This window comes from Gastrolobium bilobum, unplaced genomic scaffold (genome assembly GCF_033153095.1).
Source record: "Gastrolobium bilobum isolate Gb01-03AN ecotype WA unplaced genomic scaffold, APGP_CSIRO_Gbil_v1 utg15578, whole genome shotgun sequence".
Taxonomy (NCBI): domain Eukaryota; kingdom Viridiplantae; phylum Streptophyta; class Magnoliopsida; order Fabales; family Fabaceae; genus Gastrolobium; species Gastrolobium bilobum.
This window is the reverse complement of record NW_026895208.1, coordinates 94,524-119,625: the sequence shown is the minus strand read 5'-3', so window position 1 is coordinate 119,625 and position 25,102 is coordinate 94,524. Positions and strand designations below refer to the sequence as shown.

General features: G+C 33.9%; 4 protein-coding genes across 5 annotated transcripts; 2 read left to right on the top strand and 2 right to left on the bottom strand.

Moving 5' to 3' along the window:
* Positions 1 to 2,120: 2,120 nt before the first annotated feature.
* On the top strand, positions 2,121 to 3,411 carry LOC133299782 (protein BREAKING OF ASYMMETRY IN THE STOMATAL LINEAGE). Its single transcript, XM_061499267.1, has 5 exons — positions 2,121 to 2,178; positions 2,335 to 2,690; positions 2,794 to 2,913; positions 3,001 to 3,170; positions 3,303 to 3,411. The coding sequence occupies exons 1-5, from the start codon at positions 2,121 to 2,123 to the stop codon at positions 3,409 to 3,411; spliced, it is 813 nt and encodes a 270-aa protein (XP_061355251.1).
* A 1,859-nt stretch (positions 3,412 to 5,270) lies between these two features.
* Positions 5,271 to 11,172, bottom strand: LOC133299818 (protein MICROTUBULE BINDING PROTEIN 2C). Its single transcript, XM_061499312.1, has 5 exons — positions 10,864 to 11,172; positions 10,394 to 10,477; positions 7,159 to 7,515; positions 6,378 to 6,596; positions 5,271 to 5,996 (listed from the first exon to the last, which is right to left on the bottom strand). The coding sequence occupies exons 1-5, from the start codon at positions 11,050 to 11,052 to the stop codon at positions 5,826 to 5,828; spliced, it is 1,020 nt and encodes a 339-aa protein (XP_061355296.1). The 5' UTR covers positions 11,053 to 11,172; the 3' UTR covers positions 5,271 to 5,825.
* A 994-nt stretch (positions 11,173 to 12,166) lies between these two features.
* On the top strand, positions 12,167 to 15,011 carry LOC133299826 (large ribosomal subunit protein bL28m). Of its 2 annotated transcripts, XM_061499330.1 has the most exons (3): positions 12,167 to 12,441; positions 14,299 to 14,802; positions 14,886 to 15,011. In XM_061499330.1, the coding sequence occupies exons 1-2, from the start codon at positions 12,245 to 12,247 to the stop codon at positions 14,753 to 14,755; spliced, it is 654 nt and encodes a 217-aa protein (XP_061355314.1). In that variant the 5' UTR covers positions 12,167 to 12,244; the 3' UTR covers positions 14,756 to 14,802; positions 14,886 to 15,011. The 2 variants fall into 2 exon arrangements, with proteins under 2 accessions (XP_061355314.1, XP_061355306.1); XM_061499322.1 differs by having other exon boundaries at positions 14,299 to 14,961.
* A 5,323-nt stretch (positions 15,012 to 20,334) lies between these two features.
* On the bottom strand, positions 20,335 to 22,869 carry LOC133299763 (dof zinc finger protein DOF5.4). The gene has a single exon (XM_061499252.1). The coding sequence runs from the start codon at positions 22,626 to 22,628 to the stop codon at positions 21,663 to 21,665; it is 966 nt and encodes a 321-aa protein (XP_061355236.1). The 5' UTR covers positions 22,629 to 22,869; the 3' UTR covers positions 20,335 to 21,662.
* Between the last annotated feature and the right edge of the window lie 2,233 nt (positions 22,870 to 25,102).

Below are 25,102 nucleotides of genomic sequence, written 5' to 3'. Positions count from 1 at the left end.
AACTGCAATCAAGTAGCATAAGCATTTAGTTAATAAAATATTTTCTTCAATGAACATTATATATAAGCTACATAGCATTGTGACAACATTAGAACTCACAGCTCTTAAATGCAGATTAAGATTGCAAACGACGAAAATTCTCCTTGCAGATGTAAAACACCATGTTAGAATGACAGAAACTTTGATAGAAACAAGGGAGGAAGCCATAAAAATAACAACAAATACATGGTGTGTAATAATATAATAATATGATATAATACAATTGACAAATAATTAATTCTTAATTTACATTCATAATAGACAATTGAATTTCAATTTTAATATATAATTATATTATAAAATATTTCTTAGATATTTGAATACTTATCCTGGAATAAAGTTTTTAATTTATTATAATTCAATACACTAGGAAAAATAAATTCAAAATATAATTTACAAGGTCAAACATCATATGGGATCAGATTATGATGCACCTAAGATTGGTTTAGAAACACAATTTATTATTTTATTGTTAGTTGGGGGCTTTTAATAATTGTTAATTTTTACTCTCTTTTTTATTTCTCTTTTTTATATTTTATTTAACTAAAAAAACAACCAAATAACAATAGGGTTCTCCATGTCTTATATAGGGAGAACAAAATAATATTAAAGCAGTATGTCATTGGCTAAATAGAACGAAAGACTGAACAAAAGGATTTTGAAAAAAAATTATTTCTCTTTTCTATATTTTATTTAACCAAAAAAATAAGCAAATAACAATAGGATTCTCCATACCCAAAATAAAATAAAAATAAAACCGATCCAATCCTTTCGGTTTGATCATATAAAAAAATTTTTTCATTCACAATGAAAAGATATTGTGCAAATTACATCTTTGTATATATTGGCTTTGTAATTTTATTTTATTTTGAAATACAAAAGCATTAGTAAACTATAATATAATTTTTTTTTTGGGCAATGACAAAATAAAATTTTATTGATGAGATGTGACTAGAGAATGGATTAATGAGTCTTTGGTTTAGAAACTTTTGAATGAAAAAACCCAAGTAAATAATATATTGGATCTAACGATTATTAAAAATTGATCCAATCCAATTAAAATTTGTGGTTTTTTTTCGGTTTTCGGTTTTTCGGTTTTTCAGTTTTTATAATTAAAAGATATATTGCACAATCATCGCACGCTCAAACAAAATCAGAGAAATAACAACAAAAGTAAATAACTAACGATTATTGAAAAGTCTTAAGCTATGGAATAAACTTAAAAAGCCCAAAATGACACACACAAAAGAACACATGAATATTTCTAAGTTAATCTTAAATGCATCATACTGTATAAAAATCAGGCTGGACTGTATAGCAACAAAATATAGAAATTAGAAAACAAGTAAGAATATAGAAAGAAAAATTTAAATGGGGCCAATCAATAAAAAGTTTAAAACAGAAATAATTCTCAGAGTCTGATTTATTGCGTTGGGTTAAATCAGAATCAATCAAATATTATTCCTATTTATAATTCGATCTGATCAAATTATTTTTATATATAGACATTAACAAATACATAAAGTGTATAGAAATCATTTCAATACTATATAGAAGTGGTAACATAGGTAAATAAAAAGGAACTTAAGAATGACAGGGTGCTTGAGTGTGGCCTGAACCTATTCAGTGGACTAAATTAATGGGAGACAATCCTCATAACTCAGGACACAAGATGTGCTAATACAATCCATTTTTATCATTTAATTTTAAAAATTGTAATTAAAGGCCCAAATTACACTGTGACCACAATTATTTATTTATTACTCACTAACTAGACATTTAATGCCAAAATTATAAGACGTCTACCCATAATGTATCATAATGATTTTATGTAACAGTTAACCTAATGAAATATAACAGCCCATTTTTCTAGTTTTGTTTTCTTTTGAAATTTCATGTCAATTTCAAATGGCAAATGAATATAACAGTTGTTGGTTTTTGTCACAAATTTATTACCTTTTTTCCTGCTTACAAATATAACTGAGCCATTACTCATTGTGGGTTCAAATTCAGGTGCAAAATTCAGCTTCTCTACAAAGAACAAAAGAGGCAAACAAATTAAGCATACAAAGAAGAGCACAATGACTTGGCTTGTAAGGGACTGGGGTTCATGTTTCAAAGCTTGCATGTTGCCTATAGGTAAACCTTAACAAATGAGAATTCTGTTTTATGTTTTATCTTTTTTCTTGATTTAGTATCTTAACATTTTAAGAACATCACAAAGGTACAAACTTTCACTTTTCATAGTCAATCTCACACCATATTCTCACCTGATTTTTCTTGAATTCTCAGCAGATGATCATGAACTGGCTTCATCCCATCGTGTGCCAGAGAGAAACATATCATTTACCAGGGAAAAAAAGAAGAGATTTAAGAGTATCTATAACAACAAAATGCCAAAGCCAAGCAAAAAATGCAACAACAAGAGACAGCTAAACAATCCAATGACAAAGAATAAAGATGGGGTTCCTGTTGGAAACAGACATGATGATCCAAGTTTGTCTCTCTCAACAGATGAAGATTACATAGTGTTCTGCGTTGGAGAGAATGATGCATTTGATGTAGTGAAAGATGACAAACATGTCATGTCTGAGGCTCGGATCAGAGATCCCAATGCTATGCATAAAAATTCAAGTCCTGTGAATCGTAAGGTATGCAAACTACTGTCATTTCCTCATGAGAATTGGTCATCAGCAGAAAATGAATGATCTAAGTTGAATTCTCTGTGTGTTACTTTTTGTCACTGAAATGCAGCTGAAATATTGTGAGGATGTAGAACAAGTTAGTGACTTGAACATAAATGAGAAAAGACCAAATGCAAATCAGCAGGATACTGATCAAGACGATCAATATTATATAATCCATTTAGAAGAGGTGCATACAATATTATATAATGTTTGAGTGCTGCAACAACTCTTTTTTTTGTTTGTTTGTTAATGTACATGTTTCATTTCCTTGCAGGACAAGAAAGAAGAAATGGTATACAATGGTTCACAGCAACATGCAGACAGCATTAGAAGGGAATGCCATATTGTGGAAATTGAAGAACTTGAGATGGTATCTGCTGAAGAATCAAGGAACTCTGACCAATCTGAAGACAGTAGTAATACTGGCTCTTTTACATTCCCTGTGTAAGTTAATTTTATTAGTGTTTAAATTTTTATTGGATTTTTTGTTAAAGCATGCATGTGTAATGGTGAATGTGGAAGCATAGTACTACTTTAATGTTACGAAGGACTCACTGGTTTTCTTGAAAAACACAGGTTAGGTTGGGAAAGGATTGGAAGCCCTGAAAGAATGCCAAAGTCAGAAGGTTTGCACCTAAAGAAGCAGAGGGGCCTATGTGATAGATTTCAGTGTTGTAGATTCTGATGGCTGCACAATATTCTTTTATTTCTTAATTTTTGTCTCCAAGATTAAATTCTTATGTCCAGAGATTACAATTTCTTTTGCTTTTCAGTTTTAATATGTAGGAACAAAGTTCCACACCCACCCCGCAAATGAATGGATTTTATTTGAATGGACTTGTTTTCAAATAAAACTTCTCCAAATTTGAATGGATTATTTTATTTGATTTTATTCAAATTAACTGTTTTGATCTTTGATTGATTGCCAGAGATTCATTTGTAAAAATTTCCTTTAATTTACGCGTATTTAACTGATAGAGCTTATTTAAGTTTAATTATTTTATTATTTTAGGTGTATTTCATGTTAATTTACAATTAGTCATACTTTAATTTTTAAAGAAGTTTTTTTTTTCTTTTAAGAATATTTAATGCTGATTGAATTTTAATAGCATATCTTTAATTTTTTTTCTTTTTTGAAAATTTATTTAATTATAATTAATTTGTAATATGATTATGATGTTTAAGATTATGTATGCCGTAGTATTTTTCTTTCAAATTTTACAACTCGCAAACTTTGTAAAAAAAAACTCAAAATAAACACACTAAAATAGAAATTAAAAGGGAAAACTTATTTACATAGGGAAAACTTATTTAACGTGAACTGAAAAAAGAAAAGTAGAGTTTCAATTTGAATTAACTTAAAATTTCTTTTGTTTCTGCTTTCAATTTTTTAGTATGTAGGAACAAAGTTTCAACCACCACCCCAAACAAAAGAATTTTGGAATAAAGGCTTATGTCTAACCCAAAACACTTGATTAAGGATTAAATTGGGAAATTAAATAATCTATTAATTAAAAAAAATGAAAACTAAATAAAAACAGAAACTAAATGAAAACGAAACTAAATAAAAACAAGAACTAAATAAAAATGAGAACTAAATATGGGAGGTTTTAATACGATTAGATTTTAAAAGGAGAAATTAAATCAAGATGTAAAAACGAAAATTATCAATTTAAAAATAACCAATCCAGAATTGGGATTTTAGATATCCATCCTTAGAAAATAGTTATCAAATTGTGATTGACCCTAAATGAATCAGAATCTCTGCATTCGTTTAGTAACTCTCTCTAAATAATGAGAAATCTTTTTTTAGCATCTCTTCTCTTTATAAGTGTAAGTTAGGTCAAACAGATTTTAAGGAAATTCTTATAATAAAAAAGATATTTTTTTTTATAATGAAGAAAAAAGCCAAAAGCTCCTAGGATGCTTTTCTTAAGTTGTATAACTTTTTTTGAAATGTGTGCTTTTTTTCAAAATAAATAGTTTTTAAATAACTTTCAAGCTAAAAAATTTATATAATCATCGATCGGTTTGTAGCTTTATTTTTAAAGATATTTTTTTTTTTACCTTTAGCTTGAAAGTAACTTTTTATTTAAAGGGAAAAACAAGTGTCAAACAAACTTCAAGAGTAAACATTAAAAATAAATAAATATTTTTACATGGCAAATTGCTTGCCTTCATGGAGAGCAAAATAGTTGTAGTATTGTTACCATATATATATATATATATAGATCATTTGACTCAAACATTAAGGTGGCTTGTACAAAATAAAGAATCCATTAAATGGTCATAAAAGCAAATAAATGAAAATTAGAGAAAATTAATTTGGTATGAACTCAATAACCCTGTGTGGAGGGTACAGCCATAAGCATACGTCAAATGGGTTTTTTAAAACACCTTCAAATGTCTACCCATCACTCTCGATCATAACGCAAGGTTGCATATAATCTCTTTTACTAAAGGAATAGAATTTTATCAAATAAAGAATAGGCTTTCAACTTTTCATTAGAGTTTATACAAAATCAGAAGCACAAATATCTCCTGGCCACATTATAAAATAATTCAGATAGTAAATAGCGCAAAATCCACCTTGTGGCTATTATACGAAGCACATAGGGATGTAGGAAACCAAAAGACAACTTGGGTACAAAAGGGAAAATATACATATACAAGTATAATATAACAAACTTTGAGTCATTCGTAACAGTAACAGTTTGCCGATGTGAACAGTAACTGCGGCTCCCACATGAATATAACCACTGCCATTCAGAATCAGCTACTAGAAGAAAACTTGCTGAATGCCACTTCAAAGAGAAACCAAAAACAGTCAGGTCATGATTTACTCTTGTGCTTTTGAAAACCCGATGGAAAGAAGGTCTGGTAAAATTCGGACTTCAGTTAGACCCGCGAGGAAACATTTTCACCTCATTCAACAAGCTCTAGTTTTTTACTCTATTACATAAAATGGTACAAATTCTTATATTTGTTCACAAACAGCCATGTTAACAAATAAATTTCTCTCTCACACACAGGATAAGTGCTTCACCGCTTGATACTAAAGGACCTAGAGTGTAAATATGTTAAATAAAACTAGTAAAATCACAGGTTGGAGTTTTTGGATTTGAAAACAAGTGACTGAAGATGTAACCTAGCATTGGCAGCAGCAGCAATTGATTCTTCATCTCGTTTTTCCTTGGTAACAGCAACAGCAGCAATATAAGCTTTTCTTGCTTCTTCCATTTTCTGCTGTTCCATCTCGTCCAAATCATCCTGTTCAACCAGAGATATTTACTTGAAAAGGTCAACATCCAAGGATTAGATATTTCTGCATACTTGCACAATTATGTTCTATAAAACAATGGCATACATTAATCAGACAAGTTTAATCTCATAATATGCCATTCGTTAATCCACTTCTTTACCAGATACCCTCTCCTCAGAGAAAGTAAGTTATAGGAAGTATGAAGAGAATCTACAAATGTTGAATCACTGAATTTGCATGCACGCATGCACAAGTGGAAGCCATGCACAAAGGTTTTCTTTTGGGTGAAAGCCATTCAAATCATAGTTGTGTTGAAATTTTTACCATATATAGCAACATGTGCAAAAATATGCTGCGCATATTGATTTGAAAAACGTTCAAAAACTCACAATACTAGGCAGGTAATTGAAATCGTAAGGCTTGGTGTCATAATTATCAGTGTATTTAGCAGTGTCAGTTTTTGTCAAGCCTTCAAGCAACAAAGTAAATGATGAAATATCTGCTTGCATGGAATCTAGCTCATCTTGGAGTTTCTCCACTTTCTTGTTGGATGTCATCGCTTCCCATTGTATCTTTTCAAGTGCAGCTTGCTTGTCTGCAAGCTTAATCTGTGGAAAAGGAGACTTGTTAACTTGTGAGAAGAAAAATTTCAAAAATTCCACCCAAAAGAAATGAACATTTTCTCCCCCTTTATTGTTCATAAAATCTTGAAATAGGATAAAGCAGTACAAGATCTGAGCACAACATTTTAATTTCAATGCATTCTGATTAAGATTAAGGTTTCATAAAGTCCAAAAATAATCTATAGTAACAATTTCAGCGGGGCACAACACTTCAAATTTAACCATACTCAAAGTTTCAAAGAATAGCACTAATCTTGAGTGGAATCAATACAAGAAGAAAACTGTGTCAAAGTTGAACTCATTGCAACTGTGAAGCCTTCCAACATGCTCTATGCATACACCAACTTAAATACATTAGATTTGCAGAATCCAACTTTCAACAACTATCAGAAGCCATGCCTATATGTTCCAGAGATGTGTGAAGAGTATGTATTAAATGAAAAGGTACTGCTAGTTGTAAGAGATGAACCCTGCTTACATTGTAAAAGATTTTGCAACTCCTTGTGCCAAATTATTGATGAAAAAAACATAAGAAATAGATGAGTACCTTAGTATCAGAGAGCAGTTCTTGAGTATACTTTAGTAAATTGTCCTTTTCTGAAGCCTGGTGTTTCAATTCATCGAGTTTTGCATTAAAAGCATTCAGCTGGTCTCTTGAATTTTCAGCTGACTTTAAAAGTTCATCTTTCTCCCATAACTTGTTCTGCAGTTCCTCTAACTGCTCCTTCAATATAGCTAATTCTTCTCCGTCCTTTTCTGGTTTCAAAGCTCTTGAAGAAAACATAGACAAGCTATCGGCATCAGAATTATTGCTGCCATTTTTGCCTTGTTCTTTTTCTCCATGGTCCCTTTTCTTTTTGGCGGGAATAGATTGAGAAACGTTCCTGCTTTTTGAATCTGTTGCCTACCAGAGGATGTAAATGGTTCAGTATGATGTGATGATCTTCACAAAGGAATATCACTCACAGTGCTCTGTGCGAAGCAAATTTAACAGTCATATGAGAAATTATTCTTTTGAAAGATTAGTTTTAGATTGCCATGTGAACAGGACAAAGGGAAAAAACTAAAATAATGATAACAATAATAATGAGAAACTTCTATCTAGTATAAGAAAGTGATGCAGTTATTTGTAAAATTAAACTCGAACGCTCCAAAGTAAGAATGAAGCACAGTGTACTTGAGCTACATGATACAGACAATTTATGCTCAGTCAGATAAATATCCAGTAAAACTTCTCTTGTAAACCACTGATAACTATGTTCTTTTTTGTGGAAGTTAGAATAACAAAATCTTAACCTCCAGAGGCATACCAATGGGCCTAGCTATCCTTCACTTGTGTTATCTAACATTGTTAAGTCGCATTACAAATAAAAAGAACTTTCTACCAACCATCACAGTGAGGGTTTTTCCAGACTAAAACCATAAAGGGAGTTTATTGTTCAACCCAAGATGAGTGGGTCAAGGTGGTATGCAGTCTAGACCACCTAGGACAAGAATGCTACTTCGAATCTCAAGGATGCAGCTCTTGTAGGGAGGCCACATACCATTGTGCTCCTACAGCCGAATGAGGATAAGTTTCAAGGGTGATTCAAATGAGTTGAACCTATAGGAATACCTCACGGTTTCACAAAAAAAAAAAAAAAAAAAAAAAAAAACAGGAAGCTACCATTCAAACGAAGTGCTTTAAGTAGGTGATAAAGAATGTAAAAGGTTATATAATGCACGGGCATCCATTCTAGGATAGCCAATAATGAAGTGATATTTTTCACAAGACACAAATATTGGAAGTCTAATATAATTCATATTTAATGCCTACATATTACTAGGACTAATACATTATTATTTCAAAGCAAGTGACTGAAGAAACCCATCCCATTTATAACATTCACAAAAATAAGTCATTTACATGAATAACTACATACCAACCCATCCATAAACAACCCGAAAAATCAGACTCACGCACTGTCTTTCCTTTACCCTTCAATCAATCCTCACCACAGGTTGGGCATTCTACGAGAAATTATGCTCAAGAAACTTCTTCGTAAAAAAGGCATACCTTTTTTGTCCATTTAATCAATGGACCTTCGGTCACCGGAACCAAGATGAACCTGCACCATCGCTAAAAGTCAATCACATATTTCGTCCCTTCGATTTCGAGCGGCACCACCACCTCAGTCACCTGTTAACCGTGACTACGGTTGTTGTTGTGATGAATTCATTGTCCAGAGCGGGCGCAACTTCGAACTCAGTGGTCCTTCGTACAAGATCATGTTCTTCTGCCGAAATTTCTGGGAGGATTTTGACAGTGAAGCCATGGAAACCAGATGACATGGACTCCATGGCTTTGCTATCAAAATCCTCCTAGAAATTTTGGCAGAAGAACATGATCTTGTATGGAAGACCACTGAGTTCGAAGTTGTGCCCGTTCTGGACAATGAATTCATCGCAACAACAACCGTAATCACGGTTAGCAGGTGATTGAGGCAGTGGTGCCACTAAAAATTAAAGGGGTGAAGTATGCGATTGACTTTCAACGCATGGTGCAGGTTCATCTTGGTTCTAGTAACCGAAGGTCCATTGCTTGGATGGACCAAAAAGGTACGCCCCTTTTTTCCCAAGAAGTTTCTTGACCATATTTCTCACAAAATGCCCAACCTGTGGTGATGATTGAGATCGCTTTCTTGACCATGATTTCTCGCAGAATGCCCAACCTATGGTAAGGATCAGTCACTTTCTTGACCATGATTTCTTGTAGAATGCCCAACCTGTGGTGAGGATTGATCACAAGGGTAAGAGAAAGATGGTGCGTGAGGGTATTTTTAGGGTTCTTTAAAACGGCAGCGTTTGATATATTTTTGAGTTGAACCTATAGGGATACCTAATGGTTTCACCAAAAAAAGGAAGTTACCATTCAAACAAAGTGCTTTAAGTAGGTGATAAAGAAAGTAAAAGGTTATATAATACACAGGCACCCATTCTAGAGATTATAATGTGAAGAAAGGATAGCCAATAGTGAAGTGATATTTTTCACAAGACACAAAAGATTGGTAGTCTAATATAATTCATATTTAATGCCCACATCTTACTAGGACTAATACATTATTATTTGAAAGCAAGTGATTGAAGAAACGTATCCCATTTATATCATTCACAAAATATGTCATTTACATGAATAACTACATACCAACCCATCCATAAATATGGCCAAATATGAATTTATGATTATGGACACATATGCAACATGTATTTAAGGAGCAACAGAAAGTACTCAATGTGTTCTGATGATAAATACATGCAGGGTTTTATGGAGTCCACTCTTCCAAAGGAAATAACTTAGTTCTGCAATATTTCATATTTAACCTCTATTATGGCTACTATTCATGAACACAACCACAATAGGTAAAATCAAACAACATAAGAAAATGCTAATATTAACATCATAGGCCCAAAATTAGGTTCCTTCAGCATTAGTTCTTCTAGCATACATTCATAATCATAACAGAAGTCTAACCGACCCAACTGGAGTTCATAGAGAAAGAGGAAATAGTAAACAAAAACAGGGTCTGCATCGTTCCAAATCCAACTAAACCAGACCAGTCTGGAGATTGTCATATTTGTAAATTGCTGTAAATTGTATCAAATGAAGGAAATCCTTAGTTGATTGCACAATAACATGCTGAGCCAGATTTAAGAACATTACAATAAACCTAATAAGAACGACATGTGGGGAAAAAACGAGAAAATTCAAATCACGAAAGCGGGGAAAGGTGCTCCGATCTTACTCTTTTAGACAATGATTCTCTTGTAGGTGTCTTGGTGTAGATCATGGAACCACGACGGGTGAATGAACGGCTTGCTTTACGATCCTAATCATAATTAAACAACAGGATTAACAAAATTAACATTGTAATTGAAGAGTTCCACTTGTCACTTGATCACCATATCGTAAACAGGGAAATAAAATAATTTCTAACTTGCTCTAGCTTTTAAGTCACTTAATTTACTAAGTTCGCAATACACAAGCCAATTCCTTAAAGTTCAAATCACATTATTTCCAACTTGTTTCCTTTTCTTCTTCCACACAAAATCAAAATTTTCTCTTTTTTCCCCCCACAGGAACCTAAAAATGCTTTTATTTATTTTTAATTTGAAAAATTTCTTTCCTTTACCCCGAATTTGGAACGAACAAAACTTTAGCAAAGAAAAAATAGAGAAAATAGGAAAAGGGCAAAGAGTTAGATAGAGTGGTTACGATGAGGGACTGAACGAGAGGAACAATCTCGACGAGATCGTTGAAGAGAACGCGATCCATATTGGCATTTGCTGCAGATGCTGCAGCAGTGGAGCTAGCAAGCGAGGATGACGAGTGTTCATGCGCTGAGAGCCAAGAATTTGGGTCACCAAACTCTGAATTCTCTTGCATTTCCACCAAATGCTGCATTTGTTTTAGCGTTTCTCACTCGGATTAATAAGATCAGAGAGAAAAACAGAGCAGAGACTTCGGCTCAGAAGAATAGAAGAGTGCGATGAGAGGAGAGAGAAAGTTAGAGAGAGAATGACTCTGAGGAGACTGCACTTTGAAAATTGCTCGTTTCCATCTCTGCAGGCGAAAACGTAACAACGGATATTCAATTTGGTCATCAACTACTCAAATGACGGATTTACCCCTCGAGCTTAATTTCATAAACAGTTTGTAATTGCAAAACCCGCTAGCAATCTTCAAATAATAATTTTGTTTTTTTTTTAAATCAAATTAACTATTTATTTTTTGGTTAAAACTGGAATTTCCAATTGAACTCTACCGTTTTGTAATCTGCAAGAGTCAAGAGACTCTAGACTATAGAATAATGTAAGTAGCAATGTAGACTCTAGATGTAAGTGGACTGACAAAATTTTTGGTTTCACTTCAACTCCACTTTTGGGCTATAAGCATTTTAGTTTAATTCCTTGGAGAATCTAGGTTCAGATCTTGTGATCAAGTTGGGGTTTTAATTTTCTTCTAATAAAATATTGGTAACTAAAATGAATTGCACTTCTCTTATTTGACCATAATTTTTTCATGGGAAATATTTTTTTTAATGTTGCATAAGACAAACAATTTTGCTTCATACATACATAAAAAATCGGTGGGATTCTCTCTTTTTTATTTTCATTTTTTTTTCTTAGTGGATCTCATCAACTTTTTATGTTATCTCATGCATCAGGAGAAATATATTCCCCTCTTTCCATTTATAATATTTAATTGGGATCAGAATTAAATGGAGAGTGGATTAGAGTCTACTAATTTGGGGTTTATAGGTGGACCAAAAAATTGGATCAGAATCAATAGACTCACAAAATGTGTAATGTACATATTTATATGAAATACATTCATATAAGTAGACCTCTGATCATGGATTAAAAAGCCCATAACTGATCCCATATGACCCAATCCAACCCATCAATTTTTAAACCCTTATTCAGTGGGCTATTTTTTACCCCCAACCCAATCCATTTCGTTCTCTTCTTTTTGTTTCTCAGTGTTGCGCCATCGAATTTAGTGTTCCTTTGTGATGTGTTATTTGTTTCTTCTCTGAAGTTGTAGGTTGCGTTGACGTCGGCGTTTATTGTGCTGAAGTAAAGTGATAAGGAGAATGGCATTCAGAGGGAAGGAGATGATGAAGAAAGTAGTGAGGAAAGTGGGAGAGAACAGTTTGGGTGTAGGAGTGAAGGAATCCTTGGATAAATGCATTCCCCGAAGCAAGATTGTGATGGGTCGTGCCAAACGCGGTCTTTATGCTGGCCGACACATTCAGTTTGGCAATACTGTCAGTGAAGATGGCGGTAACAAGTTTGTATCCACTTCTTGATGCTTTTTATTTCCCCATTTTTGCTGCTTCTTAATTAACAACAAATGTCTCGAAAGTTACATGCTTTAGCTCCTAGTGTTAGATCTTGATTTACAGATTCTGAGTAACAATCTACTGTTTGAAATGGATCGGGTGGTGTTGATGATAATCCCAAATAGTTTCAGCTCAAAGGCTATCTTCTAATTAATTTTGAACTAACTGCATCAAATTCTGAAAACAATTTACTTTTTCTTTCAAATAATGAATTCAGCATGTTGTGTTGTTAATGGGAGATCTTGTGGGGAGGGGACAGCACGGGTTGAAAGGAGAAGTCTGTTGTAATCTTAAAAAGTGTCCCAGGTGGATGTTTGGGAAATGGCACAAGGTGTTTATGGATAAAAGAATAACATTATTTTTATTTGAAAGGAAGAAGAGATTCAAGGATTAAGGGAATAACGTATCTTAATTATATAGAACAAACAAAATTAAAGCAGGGCAGACAAAAGTATCATATTGTCAGCCAATTTTTGCTAAGGTACATAAACTTGTTAGATTTGAAATTTATGTCAAATTCGTAGTCCTAGTCTTTTTGTATGTGCCTTGTGCCTGAATTAATTGGTGTTTTTAAACTGTGTGAGTCTCCCTGCAGATATAATTTGTAATTGCTATAACATATAAAGAGATGAAACGGGATTCTAAATTGATTTGATTGGTAAACAACATCAATATTTATCCATTTATATAAATCAGCCAGATTTGATTTGTTTTGGACCTCAATACTGTTCTAGTAATGGTTCATATCTGAGTCATTCGGTTAATAGTAATTTTTGTTTGTTTCCGAATGTAAGTGCCAAAATGCATTCAAAGCGGCATGATAATTCATATTAATATCAACATCAACGTTTCTTTTAACCCAAACTAGCTAGGGTCAGGATAATTCATATTCATATATTTTATCAAAATTTCTGAAGATGTTTCTGTTATAACTCAGTGTATCTCAAGATTCTCAACAGCATAAGATTAAATATTAATGCTCCAAATTAGAGATTAGAAGAGTTTAAGAGCTGATCATCTTTGGATCCACTAGACATAGAATATCATGGTCCATTCTTATAGGTAGGATTGGTAAAGAGAGATGATTGACTTGCCAGTTGCCTCTTCACTTATTGAGTGAATGGAATCTGATGCATGTTGAATTATGGAAATTCCACTTTTGATTGCGGCAGGTTGCAACCATTAGCTCAAACTGTCAATTTCTTGGACTCTCTCCAATAGGGGCTGATGTGCTAGCTAAATTTTCTTCAATGGACTGTGTGTCAGTGATTGAGTTCTAAACTTCCCTTATTTGACCTCTTTTTGTTGTGGTTCATATCTATGACGATTGTTAGATAATTGGTCTTCTCAATTCATATGATGATTGCCAATGCTTTGGTTTCTTGATGGCTAATGCTATATCCCGCTAGGACACTGCACATGTGTTGGTCTTGGATTTTTAATAATAGTAGTAATTTGTTGGTGGCTACTAAAGTTTGGATTTTGGAAGTACATGTCCTGTTAACAGTTGCCTATATTTGTTGGACTGGATATGGATCCCAAAAGTTCTTCTTGCAGTATTGTGTGATATCTTGCTTGATCTTGTCTATCACAGTAATTACATGATAGTAACAGAATGAGTCTTTTTGTTGGTTTAGTGATTCCAACTCAGTTCAGAACTTATATGTTATCTTTTCGTTGCTTAATTTTGTATTTAGAAGTTGTTTTACCTTTTAATTACGTTATAGAGAATGAAAGGTGAAAAAAAGAAAGAAAAAGACTATAATATTGATGAGAACTTGTTCTTTCTCTGATGGTGTTAATAGGACGAGGAGAACTTGGAAACCTAATGTCCAGGAAAAGCGGCTGTTTAGTTACGTACTAGATCGTCACATTCGTGTTAAAGTCACTACTCATGCCCTTCGCTGCATAGACAAGGTAGGTGGGATTGATGAGTACTTGCTGAAAACTCCTTATCACAAGATGGACACGGAAATTGGCCTCTTCTGGAAGGCAAAGATTGAGAAGCTGTATGAAGAGCTTGGCACGAAGGAGGTTGTATTCTTTTCACCAGAGGATGAAGCGAAGCTTGAACAGGGCTTTAAAGATTTGAAATTATCTGAAAGGGAAGCACGAAAAGAAGTCAGAAGAAAAATGTACGCTGGCGTGAGCAAGCACAAGCTAATTGAGGAAGAAATCTCGAAGGATGTAACAAAACGGGTTCCTTTCTCGTATTTGTTAGCTGCTGACAAGCTCAAAGTTGGAAGTTTTGTTTCTAATTGATGTTATGGCAACTGATATTGACTGTGTAAGCAGTACTAGCCCATAAAGTATGAAACTCTTTATTCTTTGGTCTATATTTGGATCATGTTTGTTTCTTCACTCGTATTCTAATGCTTTAAACTTTTTGTAGTGAGAAGCATAATCTATTGAGCCGAAATAAGAGTTATGTATCTGCTTGGGATCGAGCCTACAAGTTGATGATAGAAACATGTGACATTTACTAGTAAACTGTAAACCTATGTCATCTGTTTGTCATAATGTTTTTATTAATATATCTATATAAATTCAATTCAAGCAGTTCAACTAATTATTCATTAATCCAGTATCTAAACAGAGTCAATTAATTACGGATTCAAATTTAATAACATTCATTGGTACAACAGAAAAAAATTCAACAGAAAAATTTTCATTGATTATGTTTGTTAGAAGTTTTTTATTTGACTTTGTTTTTTCTTTTCAAAAACCAGCAGCACCGCAAAGTCTTTTAAATTTGCTTAACTCATTGCTCACGAAGCCAGCAACAATACTTCTATTCTAATTTCTGAGTAACAAAGTATCTATCTCTGCATGCACATGTTTTTGAGGAATTGACCGTGTTGTCTTCTTTTTTTAGTCTCGTTAGCGGAATCACTTATTTTGAGCTATTGTCTTCTCTTTAATTTTATATCCTTGGATCTGTGAGGGAGTTAGACTTTGAGGAGCATATGAGACTTCCACGTCAAGCATTGCTTAAAGAAAAATTTATCATACTTATTTTTGCTACATAATTTATCATGTTGTAACACAATAAAACATATAAAACTCCTGAATTAGGTATGGTGGATCATGAGGAAGTAAGTTTTTTTTGTTTTGTGTTCTTAGGTATACTTTGTTGGCTTCAGAAAAAAGAAATAGCCATCTTGTTTTGTCATTTACTTGAGCGAAGAAACATGTGGTCATCAACTGGTCCTGGTCTATACTTCTTTCAAACAAAAACACTGCAGTTTGAAATTTGAGAGAATAAGAGAGAGGGATGTTGAAAAAATATATATTATTTACAACCGTTGTAAGCCTGTAACTATTCAATTTAAAAGCAGGGTCATCAAAAATTATTTAATAAAAATTATTTCATAAGATACCCAAATTGATGACTAAATCAAAGTTTGTTTCATTAGTCTTTCAGCGAGATAAAATCAACCTCTAGCCCCCAAACATAATTCTACCTTGAAAGGGAATTTGCCAAAATGATTTCGTCATGGTTCTTCAATTGCAGGAGCCGATGCATGATCTAGGCGTGCTTTTGTGCTGCCTGATGGAAGAATGGTGCAAAACTTATGCTGAACTATTGCACCAACCATGCTACAATGAATGTAAATTTTAATGTAGACAGTGAGCCTAGTGCATTTAGTTTTTTAAAATTTTAGGGAAATTACAAATCCATGCTAGAAGCTTATCCCAAAATTTAAAATCGATGTTACATTACTGTTTGGAAACAATAGCATCTATTGTAATTTTATGATGACGTGTTCCTGTCATTTTTTGTTTTGTAAGATTCAAGTGTAGAAATAAGTTGCAGCCAATGAAATTGTGAAAGTATTGTTAGCTGAAGTGAACACTACTTTAAGGGCATTGAGGGAAAGCAATTTGGATGAGTCAACAAATGAACTGTTAGGTGTGATTAAAACAAAAAATGGTTTAAGAAGAAATAGAGCGAAAAGCTAGGGTTCGGAGCATGAGAATCATCTTGGATATCGCTTGGACTTGAGATTTGGGAGATAGTAGATGTTGAAAATAGACAACACACAAATCGAAAGCGGAAAAGAAAAGAGAGACAGAATAGAAACAGCGATTTACTCTGGTTTACCCAATTTAGGTTACGTTCAGCTTGTCTATACTATATTCACCTCACCGCCACTCGTTACAAGTAACTCGGTTTACAAGGAAAATATAAATAGGATTAGAAAACTCTAACAGCAGCTATTCATGGACCCAAGCCCAAACTGTCAAGAAAATTACAATAAAACAGATGCCCACAATAGTACCTAGCATCTACGGGCTTGGGGACGCTGCCCCCCAGATAATTAAGGCATTCATAGTATGCGAAGTATGAGTCATACCCAACAGTAGAAACTCTCTAATAGAGACTCTCTAATTGCTCTACACTATCATTTTCTTTAGTTTTATTTAATCTGCAGTTACTGTATCTGTATAATTCAATTTCCTGTACTGTTTAAACCAATATATAACAATACAAATACAGATTTCTCATCTTAATCTTTGTTCTTGTTCAATAATTATGTGTCACTGATCTGGGTTCCTATGAGAACACCTTGAAATGCAGAAGAAGGGATTACATTTTTGTCTGGTTTTGATGGTATCCCTTGTCATCATCTCTTTGTTACTTATTCCTGCTTGGAGGTACAATATATCCAAGCAGAGGTTCATGGTTAATTTTCCTTGCTTTACCAGGAAATTTAGTAAATCTACGGAGGATATGTTCTTTGTCATCTTTTTTCACTCTTTCTTTCATAATAACGGTTGAGAAATATAATCCTATATTGGTTGTAAGGACAACTAATGTGAGGTTTATAAGGCCTTGGGCACTCCCACCCTTTGAGCTATCTTTTGGGGTGGTGTATCCCAAGGTTCTTTACATGGTATCAGAGCGTTCGAACTCTCACTGTCTCCCATTTTCTTTGTAGTGGAATTTCCACATGTAGGTGGGCTTGTATGTTGTCCACCCTTCAAGCCCAGTGGGCTCTCGTGTGAGGAGGCGTGTTGAGAAATATAGTCCCACATTGGTTGTATGGGCAACTAATGTGAGGTTTATAAGGCCTTGGGCACTCCCACCCTTTGAGCTAGCTTTTGGGGTGGTGTATCTCAAGGTTCTTTACATGGTATCAGAGCGTTCGAAATCTCACTGTCTCCCACTTTCTTTGTAGTGGAATTTCCACATGTAGGTGGGCTTGTATGTTGTCCACCCTTCAAGCCCAGTGGGCTCTCCGCCCTTTTGTCAGCTTTTGTCATCTTTTTACATGGTATCAAAGCATCGCCGCCCTCCACTTTCTCTTGTGGAATTTCTTCGCACAGGAAAGCTGAGACTGTTGCATCATCCACTCTTCAAGTCCCAATGGGCTCTTGTGTGAGGTGGCGTGTTGAGATATATAGTCCCACATTGGTTGTATGTGCAACTAATGTGGTCTCTATAAGGCCTTGGGCACTCCCACCATTTGAGCTAGCTTTTGGGGTGGTGACCTCAAGGTTCTTAACATGGTATCAGAGCGTTTTGTAATGGAATTTCCACATGTAGGTGGGCTTGTATGTTGTCCAACCTTCAAGCCCAGTGGACTCTCGTGTGAGGGGGCGTGTTGAGATATATAGTCCCACATTGGTTGTATGGGCAACTAATGTGAGGTTTATAAGGCCTTGGACACTCCTACCCTTTGAGCTAGCTTTTGTCATCTTTTTTCATAATAACCAATTAAAAAGATAATTTGTCTCCAAGACTAGATGCGGATTTTAGAAGAAAAAAATAAAAAATAAAATTGTACTTTAAAAAAGAGCAAATGCTAGCCCCACATCCATTGAATTTAAGTTTAAGATTGAGAAGTCTTTTCCTAATGGGTGGATCACTGTGTATCTAATTAATCCATGAAATTGAAATTCAAGTACGAAACAATTTGGGGTGACAAAAGTACATTGTTTTATTTTAAATATGGGTTTATATCTATCATTTAATATGACCACAAAAAATTTCCTACACACACAATATTTTGTGGGACCAGCATGTTTTGAAAAAAAAAAAACTACAGCACGCAAAACGAATCTCTATAACATAACACAATCATCTTTCCTACAACATAACTCTTATAAAACCCTTTAAATATATATGTTGTATGATAAATGTTTTCTCATATTGTGATTCTTTAATCTGCATACAAAGCTTTTTTAATAAGTATGAGGCTTATCATTAGTTGAGTCACAGTATGAGAAAACATTTCTCATATAACATGAGAAGTGTTTAACCCAATTTATATACATGCTGCCTGCCAGAAATCAAATAGGAAAATAGTTTTCTCATTTTACATAAGAAATTTTTTTCATATTACATTCACAATTAAAAGGTGGATTCCATCCTGATTTTTTTGTCTTCTCACTTTTTTGTGAACCTCACTCATATATTGTATGTGTAACATGAAAAAATATTCTTATATAAAATTATTCTCAAGTAAAATGAGAAAATTAATCTCCAATAAAATATGCATACAAATTCTATGAATCCCTTTCGCTTAATACAAATTGTACAGGTGAAACAATACATGCCTCGTAGCACAATTGATGGCTGGTACGGAAAAACTCTAGTTCCTTCAACTCAATGGCATTTTTGTTAGGTATGGCTCCTATACTGATAAGGATCTTTGTTGGCAGGATCAGTAAAAAATCAACTGACAGTTAGGTAAATATAATAGAAATAAGCTGAATATAGCTTACATTGAGTGAACCAGAATAATTTATTCTATCGATTTCTCTCTTCCTTATTTCTTTTCATTTTTTTAATTTGTGTGTTTCCATTTCCAACAACTTTGTCACTTCAGAATATGCACATAGTAAGAGTATTTAGGTCCTACAACTGATGAAGAATCCATGAAAAATCATAGGCATGCTCAACCGGGTCAAGCAGAGCATTAATGACATTTGACTTTGATGCCATTTCTGCCGAACTTGGATTTGTAATTGAGCTACTGAATATATAGAACCTCGTCCAAATGATACCACTTCCGTCGAGTCAAGGCATTCGATTATTACCGAGAATACACCCACATATAAAGAAGATATATTAAGTAGCAGCACTGCTACGTAATTAATATAAATAGCAAAGATCGCGGCAAATCAGTTAGCAGAATATGAAGCATTCCTAACGTTACCATCATCACCAAATTCAATAAACTCTTGTTCATGAAAATCTGACCTCACGTATGGTCTATCTCTTATTCAGCTCCATCGTCCAATATAATAATAGCAATAGTAGTTGAAGCTTGATAAGTGCCTGAACATAAAGGAGCTAAGTAATAATGGTGTATAGTCAAGGTCGAATAGGTGCACCTATATATGACAACTCCATGGCAAGAGGAAAGAAGGACCACGAAAACCATGTGCCTAGCTCTGAGACCCTAACATGGTTGCAGTCGTAATCCACGCTGCCCTATCACATTAAAAGGCCACGCAATGAACCAGTTGTCACTCCTCTTATTCCATCCTTCCATGACCTATTTTGGCAAATAATATGGGCTACGCCTGCAGGCCACTCAATAGTTGCTTTGCTTACCATATTTTGATGTACTTGCCCATCCCTTTGGACCATTTCCCTCGCATTCCTTCTCCCTGGTGCGTTTTATTTTTTACCCTCCTATATTCCTATATATATAAACTCACATGATGGACAACAAAGCGTGTACGTTGAATATACACATACAAGGAAATTGGTCGGTCGCTTGTTTATTAATGTTTGGCACTTCACTTTATCAAATATAAATTATCAATAACTAATATATGTTGTACTAGTATTTCGAATTAGAACATTATGTGAAATACGATAAGAGTGAACATGAATCCGCGTCGGTGGAAATCAACATGTACCGTGGTAATGGAGTGATTATTGGCTTGCTCTGTTTGAAATGAGGCAATCGGCATCATGCTCACACTAGCACACCAAGAGTTAAGGGACCCACCCACCTGCATCATCAATATCCAAACCACCACCAACATCATTCTCACCAGATCCATGATTCGTGACCAAGACCCACGGAGCCAGAGCAATCATCACCCTCTCCATGCACATTACATAATGGTAGTTGAGTTGATACTCCACTATCTATGCACCCTATCTAACTAAATCTTCAACACCACGCCGTCCTGATTATTAATTAGTTTGCTTGGCCTTCAGCTCTGGAATTGGCTACTAATGAGACTTGGCCAAGTCACTAGGAAAGGACCAAAATAAGCCACCACAATAAAACACGACCTAACCGACTCCTCACATCACATTCTTGTCTTTGTCCCCCAAACCCACGTGTCTCCCCTTCGTATTCACAACCTTCCTCTCACGCGGACTCATCATCGCGCATGCAACAGGTCACTATCATGTAAGCCCCACTCCTCAACATGCCCTCTCCCTCCGAAATTTCTTACTTATAATTGTCTTCTGATTATGTGAAATCTTATAAATAAAATCCACACATCAGACAAGACCCGCATAAATTAGATAATACTAATAACTTGAATGAAAAAGGAGATAGAGTTTACAATTTATCATCTAAGCAATAATGTCTTCTTCCTCGTCCAAACAAACTTAAACAAGCTCCTAATTATAATATATATTAATATCCCTACATCAGCTTCATGGTTCCTTTATTTATGATTAATTAAAGCGCTGCCATAATCGTATCCGCTAATTAAAACAGTATGGAAGGATTAGCATCTCAAAAACAAACCAGAATAAGATTGCAAACCTAAACCGACCAACCAAATTAATAATTACCGACGATCGATATTAATAAAACACAGCTGCTATATTTTCTGTTTCTCTAATCAATCCAATTCCACATACATATATATTATAAAACACGAAAACCGAAAATAAAAGAAAAAGAAAAATCAGATAGAGAAACTAACATGGAAGTTAGTTGTGCATGCACATCACCCAATTAAAATCAAGCTCATCACCTCCCAAATTTATAAATACAAAAAAAAAAAAAAAAAAAAACAATATACAACTCAGTGATTAATTAATTATACGATATCCTTCCTTCCTTCTCTTTCAAATTCTTTACTTTGGTTTTGATTTCAAACTTTCTTTGCTCTTTATCAGGTTAAATTTTATAATAAATAAAAAAGGGGTAAAAAAGAAAAAAAAAAGTGAGAGCCATTTTCAAGGAAGATGAAAGAGAGTAGAACTGTCCTGATCAGCCCAGTGAGTGTGAGACCAGTAAGGCTGATCAACGGTGTTAGAAAGATCAAACAAACCTTGATCAGCACCACCTTGCCAATCCAACGGTCCAAATCCTCCGTGACCGGTTTTATTTTGCAGCACCGACAAATCAACCGGAAGAGTACTATGATCAAGCAAGGAACCAGCACCGAGATTCTCCGGAAGCTTCAATTCCTCTTCATGATGATGATGATGATGATGATGATGAAGAAGATTATGATCACCGCTCATGGTCATCACCTTCTGGTGCTGCCACTGAAACGACGACGCATCTGGCATAGTACTGTTACCGAATCCAAACGCCAATGCCTCGTTGGACGAAGTGATCAAGTTCGTGAAGGTTCCAATCTCAGAGAAAATACCGCAGTCCCCTGCTCCCTGTTCCAACGCACCAGTCTCAAAACCAGGGTTTGATGTGATCAACACGTTGTTGTTTGAATCGGAGTTTAAAGTCGGCGCCGACACAGCCTCCGTTGCCGCGGCGATGGTGTTGGCGGCGGTGAGGCTGGAACTCTCACTGCTGGAATGAGAGTTCGACTTGTTCTCCTGCTCCGGCGGCTGCACCGATGTGGTTGGCGCAGCGGCGGCTTCGGAGGAGGAGGATGAGTTGTTCTTGGGCTTATTAGAGCGCTTTGATTTGCGACAACCGCCACCGACGGGGACGTTGCGGAGGACGCCGCCCTTGGTCCAGTATCGACGGCAGTTTTTGCAAAAGTGGCGAGGCTGTGAGAGGTTGTAGTTGTTGTAGTAACAGAACTTGGTGTTGAGTGAATCACAGCGTGGACACTTCAAAGCCTGGTGATTCTGCTGGTGGTTGTGGTGGTGAGGTCTGAGCCTCCTGTCTCCTCCGCCGCCGCTTCCGCCGCCGAAGAACCGGCCTCCTCCGATGGAATGTATTTCCTGCATTTCGCCGAGGGCCTCCAACTCGTAAATTTGAGAAATGAGGTTTTTAGTTTTGTTGTGTGATGAATAATATGAATAATAAGATGAGATGAGATCACCTGGGGGTGTGTGTATAGAGAGAGTGTGTGTGTATGTGTGTCAGTGTGTTAAGTGGGTGTATGGAGAAGAAGTAATAGGAGGAAGTTCCAAAGGGGATTCTGAGTCTGACTGACAAATATCCCTCCAATGTACTCTATCCTCCGTTTTCTAATATTTTCACTGTGAATTGACCCAACCATCCCTTTATCATTCCTATAATTACACTCTCACACCCTACTCACTTGTTTCAAAATACCAAAATACCCCTACTTTGATTGTGGGAGGAAACTGGTGCTGTTGTTCTGTAGCGCTCATGCTCACTTTATCATCAATTTACTTTTTATTTTTATTTTTTAAACTGATTCTAATTATCCCGTGAATCAGAATTTTTCGGTATTTTAATGAATTCGAGTTTTTGAGTTGCTTATTAGACTAATCTAGAGTTTGGATGTGAGTCCAAAGATTATGATACTTATGTCCCTTTCCAGATAGTATTGGTGGTTCCCAGATAGTGTTGGTGGAATTCGAATCGAGATCTTCTCTTACCACTCAGTCCTTATGCTACCCACTACACTTCCATAATTTACTTTTTTTAGAATTGTCAATTTCCGTACTTGTCAATCAGTCTTCATAAACTCAGACTGATATTCTGATCATGGATTACTTGGATATTATTCTAATTAGTGAGTCGTAATTAAATTATTTATTTAATAGCTTAAATTAATAAGAAATATTTTTCTTATGTTGTTAGAGATAATTATCTTATATTAGTGAAACAAAATTATAAGAGAGACTCACAAATAATTGGAGAGAAAAAAAAAACAGAGGTGAGACCCACCTTTGTTATATGTATGTAGAAATTTGATTTATCTCATGTTGAATCTGATATACATAATGTTACGCAAATATTAAATAAACGGTTATCCTTTTATATATATATATATAAGTAATAAATATCATATTAGTTAGGACTATCAAAATAAGTGCATAATTGTATAATTTAGGACACAAACAAAATTTATGAGTGGAACTGTCTTTAAAAATTTTGTATAACATTTCGAAAAATGGTTCAATCTTCAAAATTTGTGCCAGTCTAATATCGTTCAACTTTTTTTCTTTTTTTTGGTAAACAATATCGTTCAACTTAATTTAGTACCAGTTCACTGGTTTTTAAATCAATTTATTATTTAACAGGTGAATTATTTGGAATAGATCGTTGATGGCCCAGTATCTAATTTTAATAAAAATACCCTTATACAGATATCACGAAGTTTTATGTTTTAATTGGAGAGCGTTAACGTTATACTTTTAAATATTTGTTTCTAGCATTCATTCATCATTGAGTGAAATTTTACGTAAATTTCATTTACATAATATGAACACACTTTTTATTAATAATATTAGTATAAATTTTATTTTATAATTAAAAAAATTAGAAATATATCATATCACATATTATTAGCATTTTATATGAATATATTCATAAGTTATTTTGAATAGTAAATAATTTTATTGACATTTTTTTTGGTATCCTATTGACATTTAAATTACTTACACTTTTACTTATTCAATAAAAATAATTCAATTTACTTGTATTCTGTTATAATTAAAAGGATAAAAAAATAGTTTATTATAAATTTGTAGTTTGAAAACTTTATTAAAATACGAAATAATAGTAAATATGTGTGATTTATTCATTAAATTATAAATAAGATGATAAAAATATTACAACATGTAAAATAAAATACCAATTACGGTAAAAAAAAAACTAATACATATTTATAAATAACCTATAAACTAAGAATTTACTTTACTTTTTATTATTTTTTGTGATATATTTTGAAAATTTCATTTGCTAATTGAAATTATGTATATTAAATATTATTTGATTTTACTATAAGTCAAATTATTTAGGATTAATAATAATAAAGAGAAATAGTAAGAAAGTTATATTTTTACTAGAACAAAACATAAGTTGTATTTTTTATTAAAATTAATTTGAAACTTGTTAATCTCTACACAAAATATATAAGCAATTCTCTTATTAAGGTTTAATGTTTCTTTTTTTATTAGAGATAAATTTATCTCTTGTTATCTGAAAACGAGGCCATTTTATAATTGGGTTGGAATAAAATATAATAATAAATACTACCCCAAATTTAATTAAAATTATAAAAAAAAAATCTCTAAACCTCAAAATAACATCGTATTAATCTAGAGAAATATTAAACTCTTATTATTTATATATTATAACTAAATATAATTATATTGGTTTATTGAAAGAAGATATTTTTTCGTACTAAAAGAAGATATTTTCAGTTGAGACAATTATATTTAAAAATTAACTTCCTTTGTATGTATACAAATTTATAACGTCTATTAAACTTTCAGTTAATGAT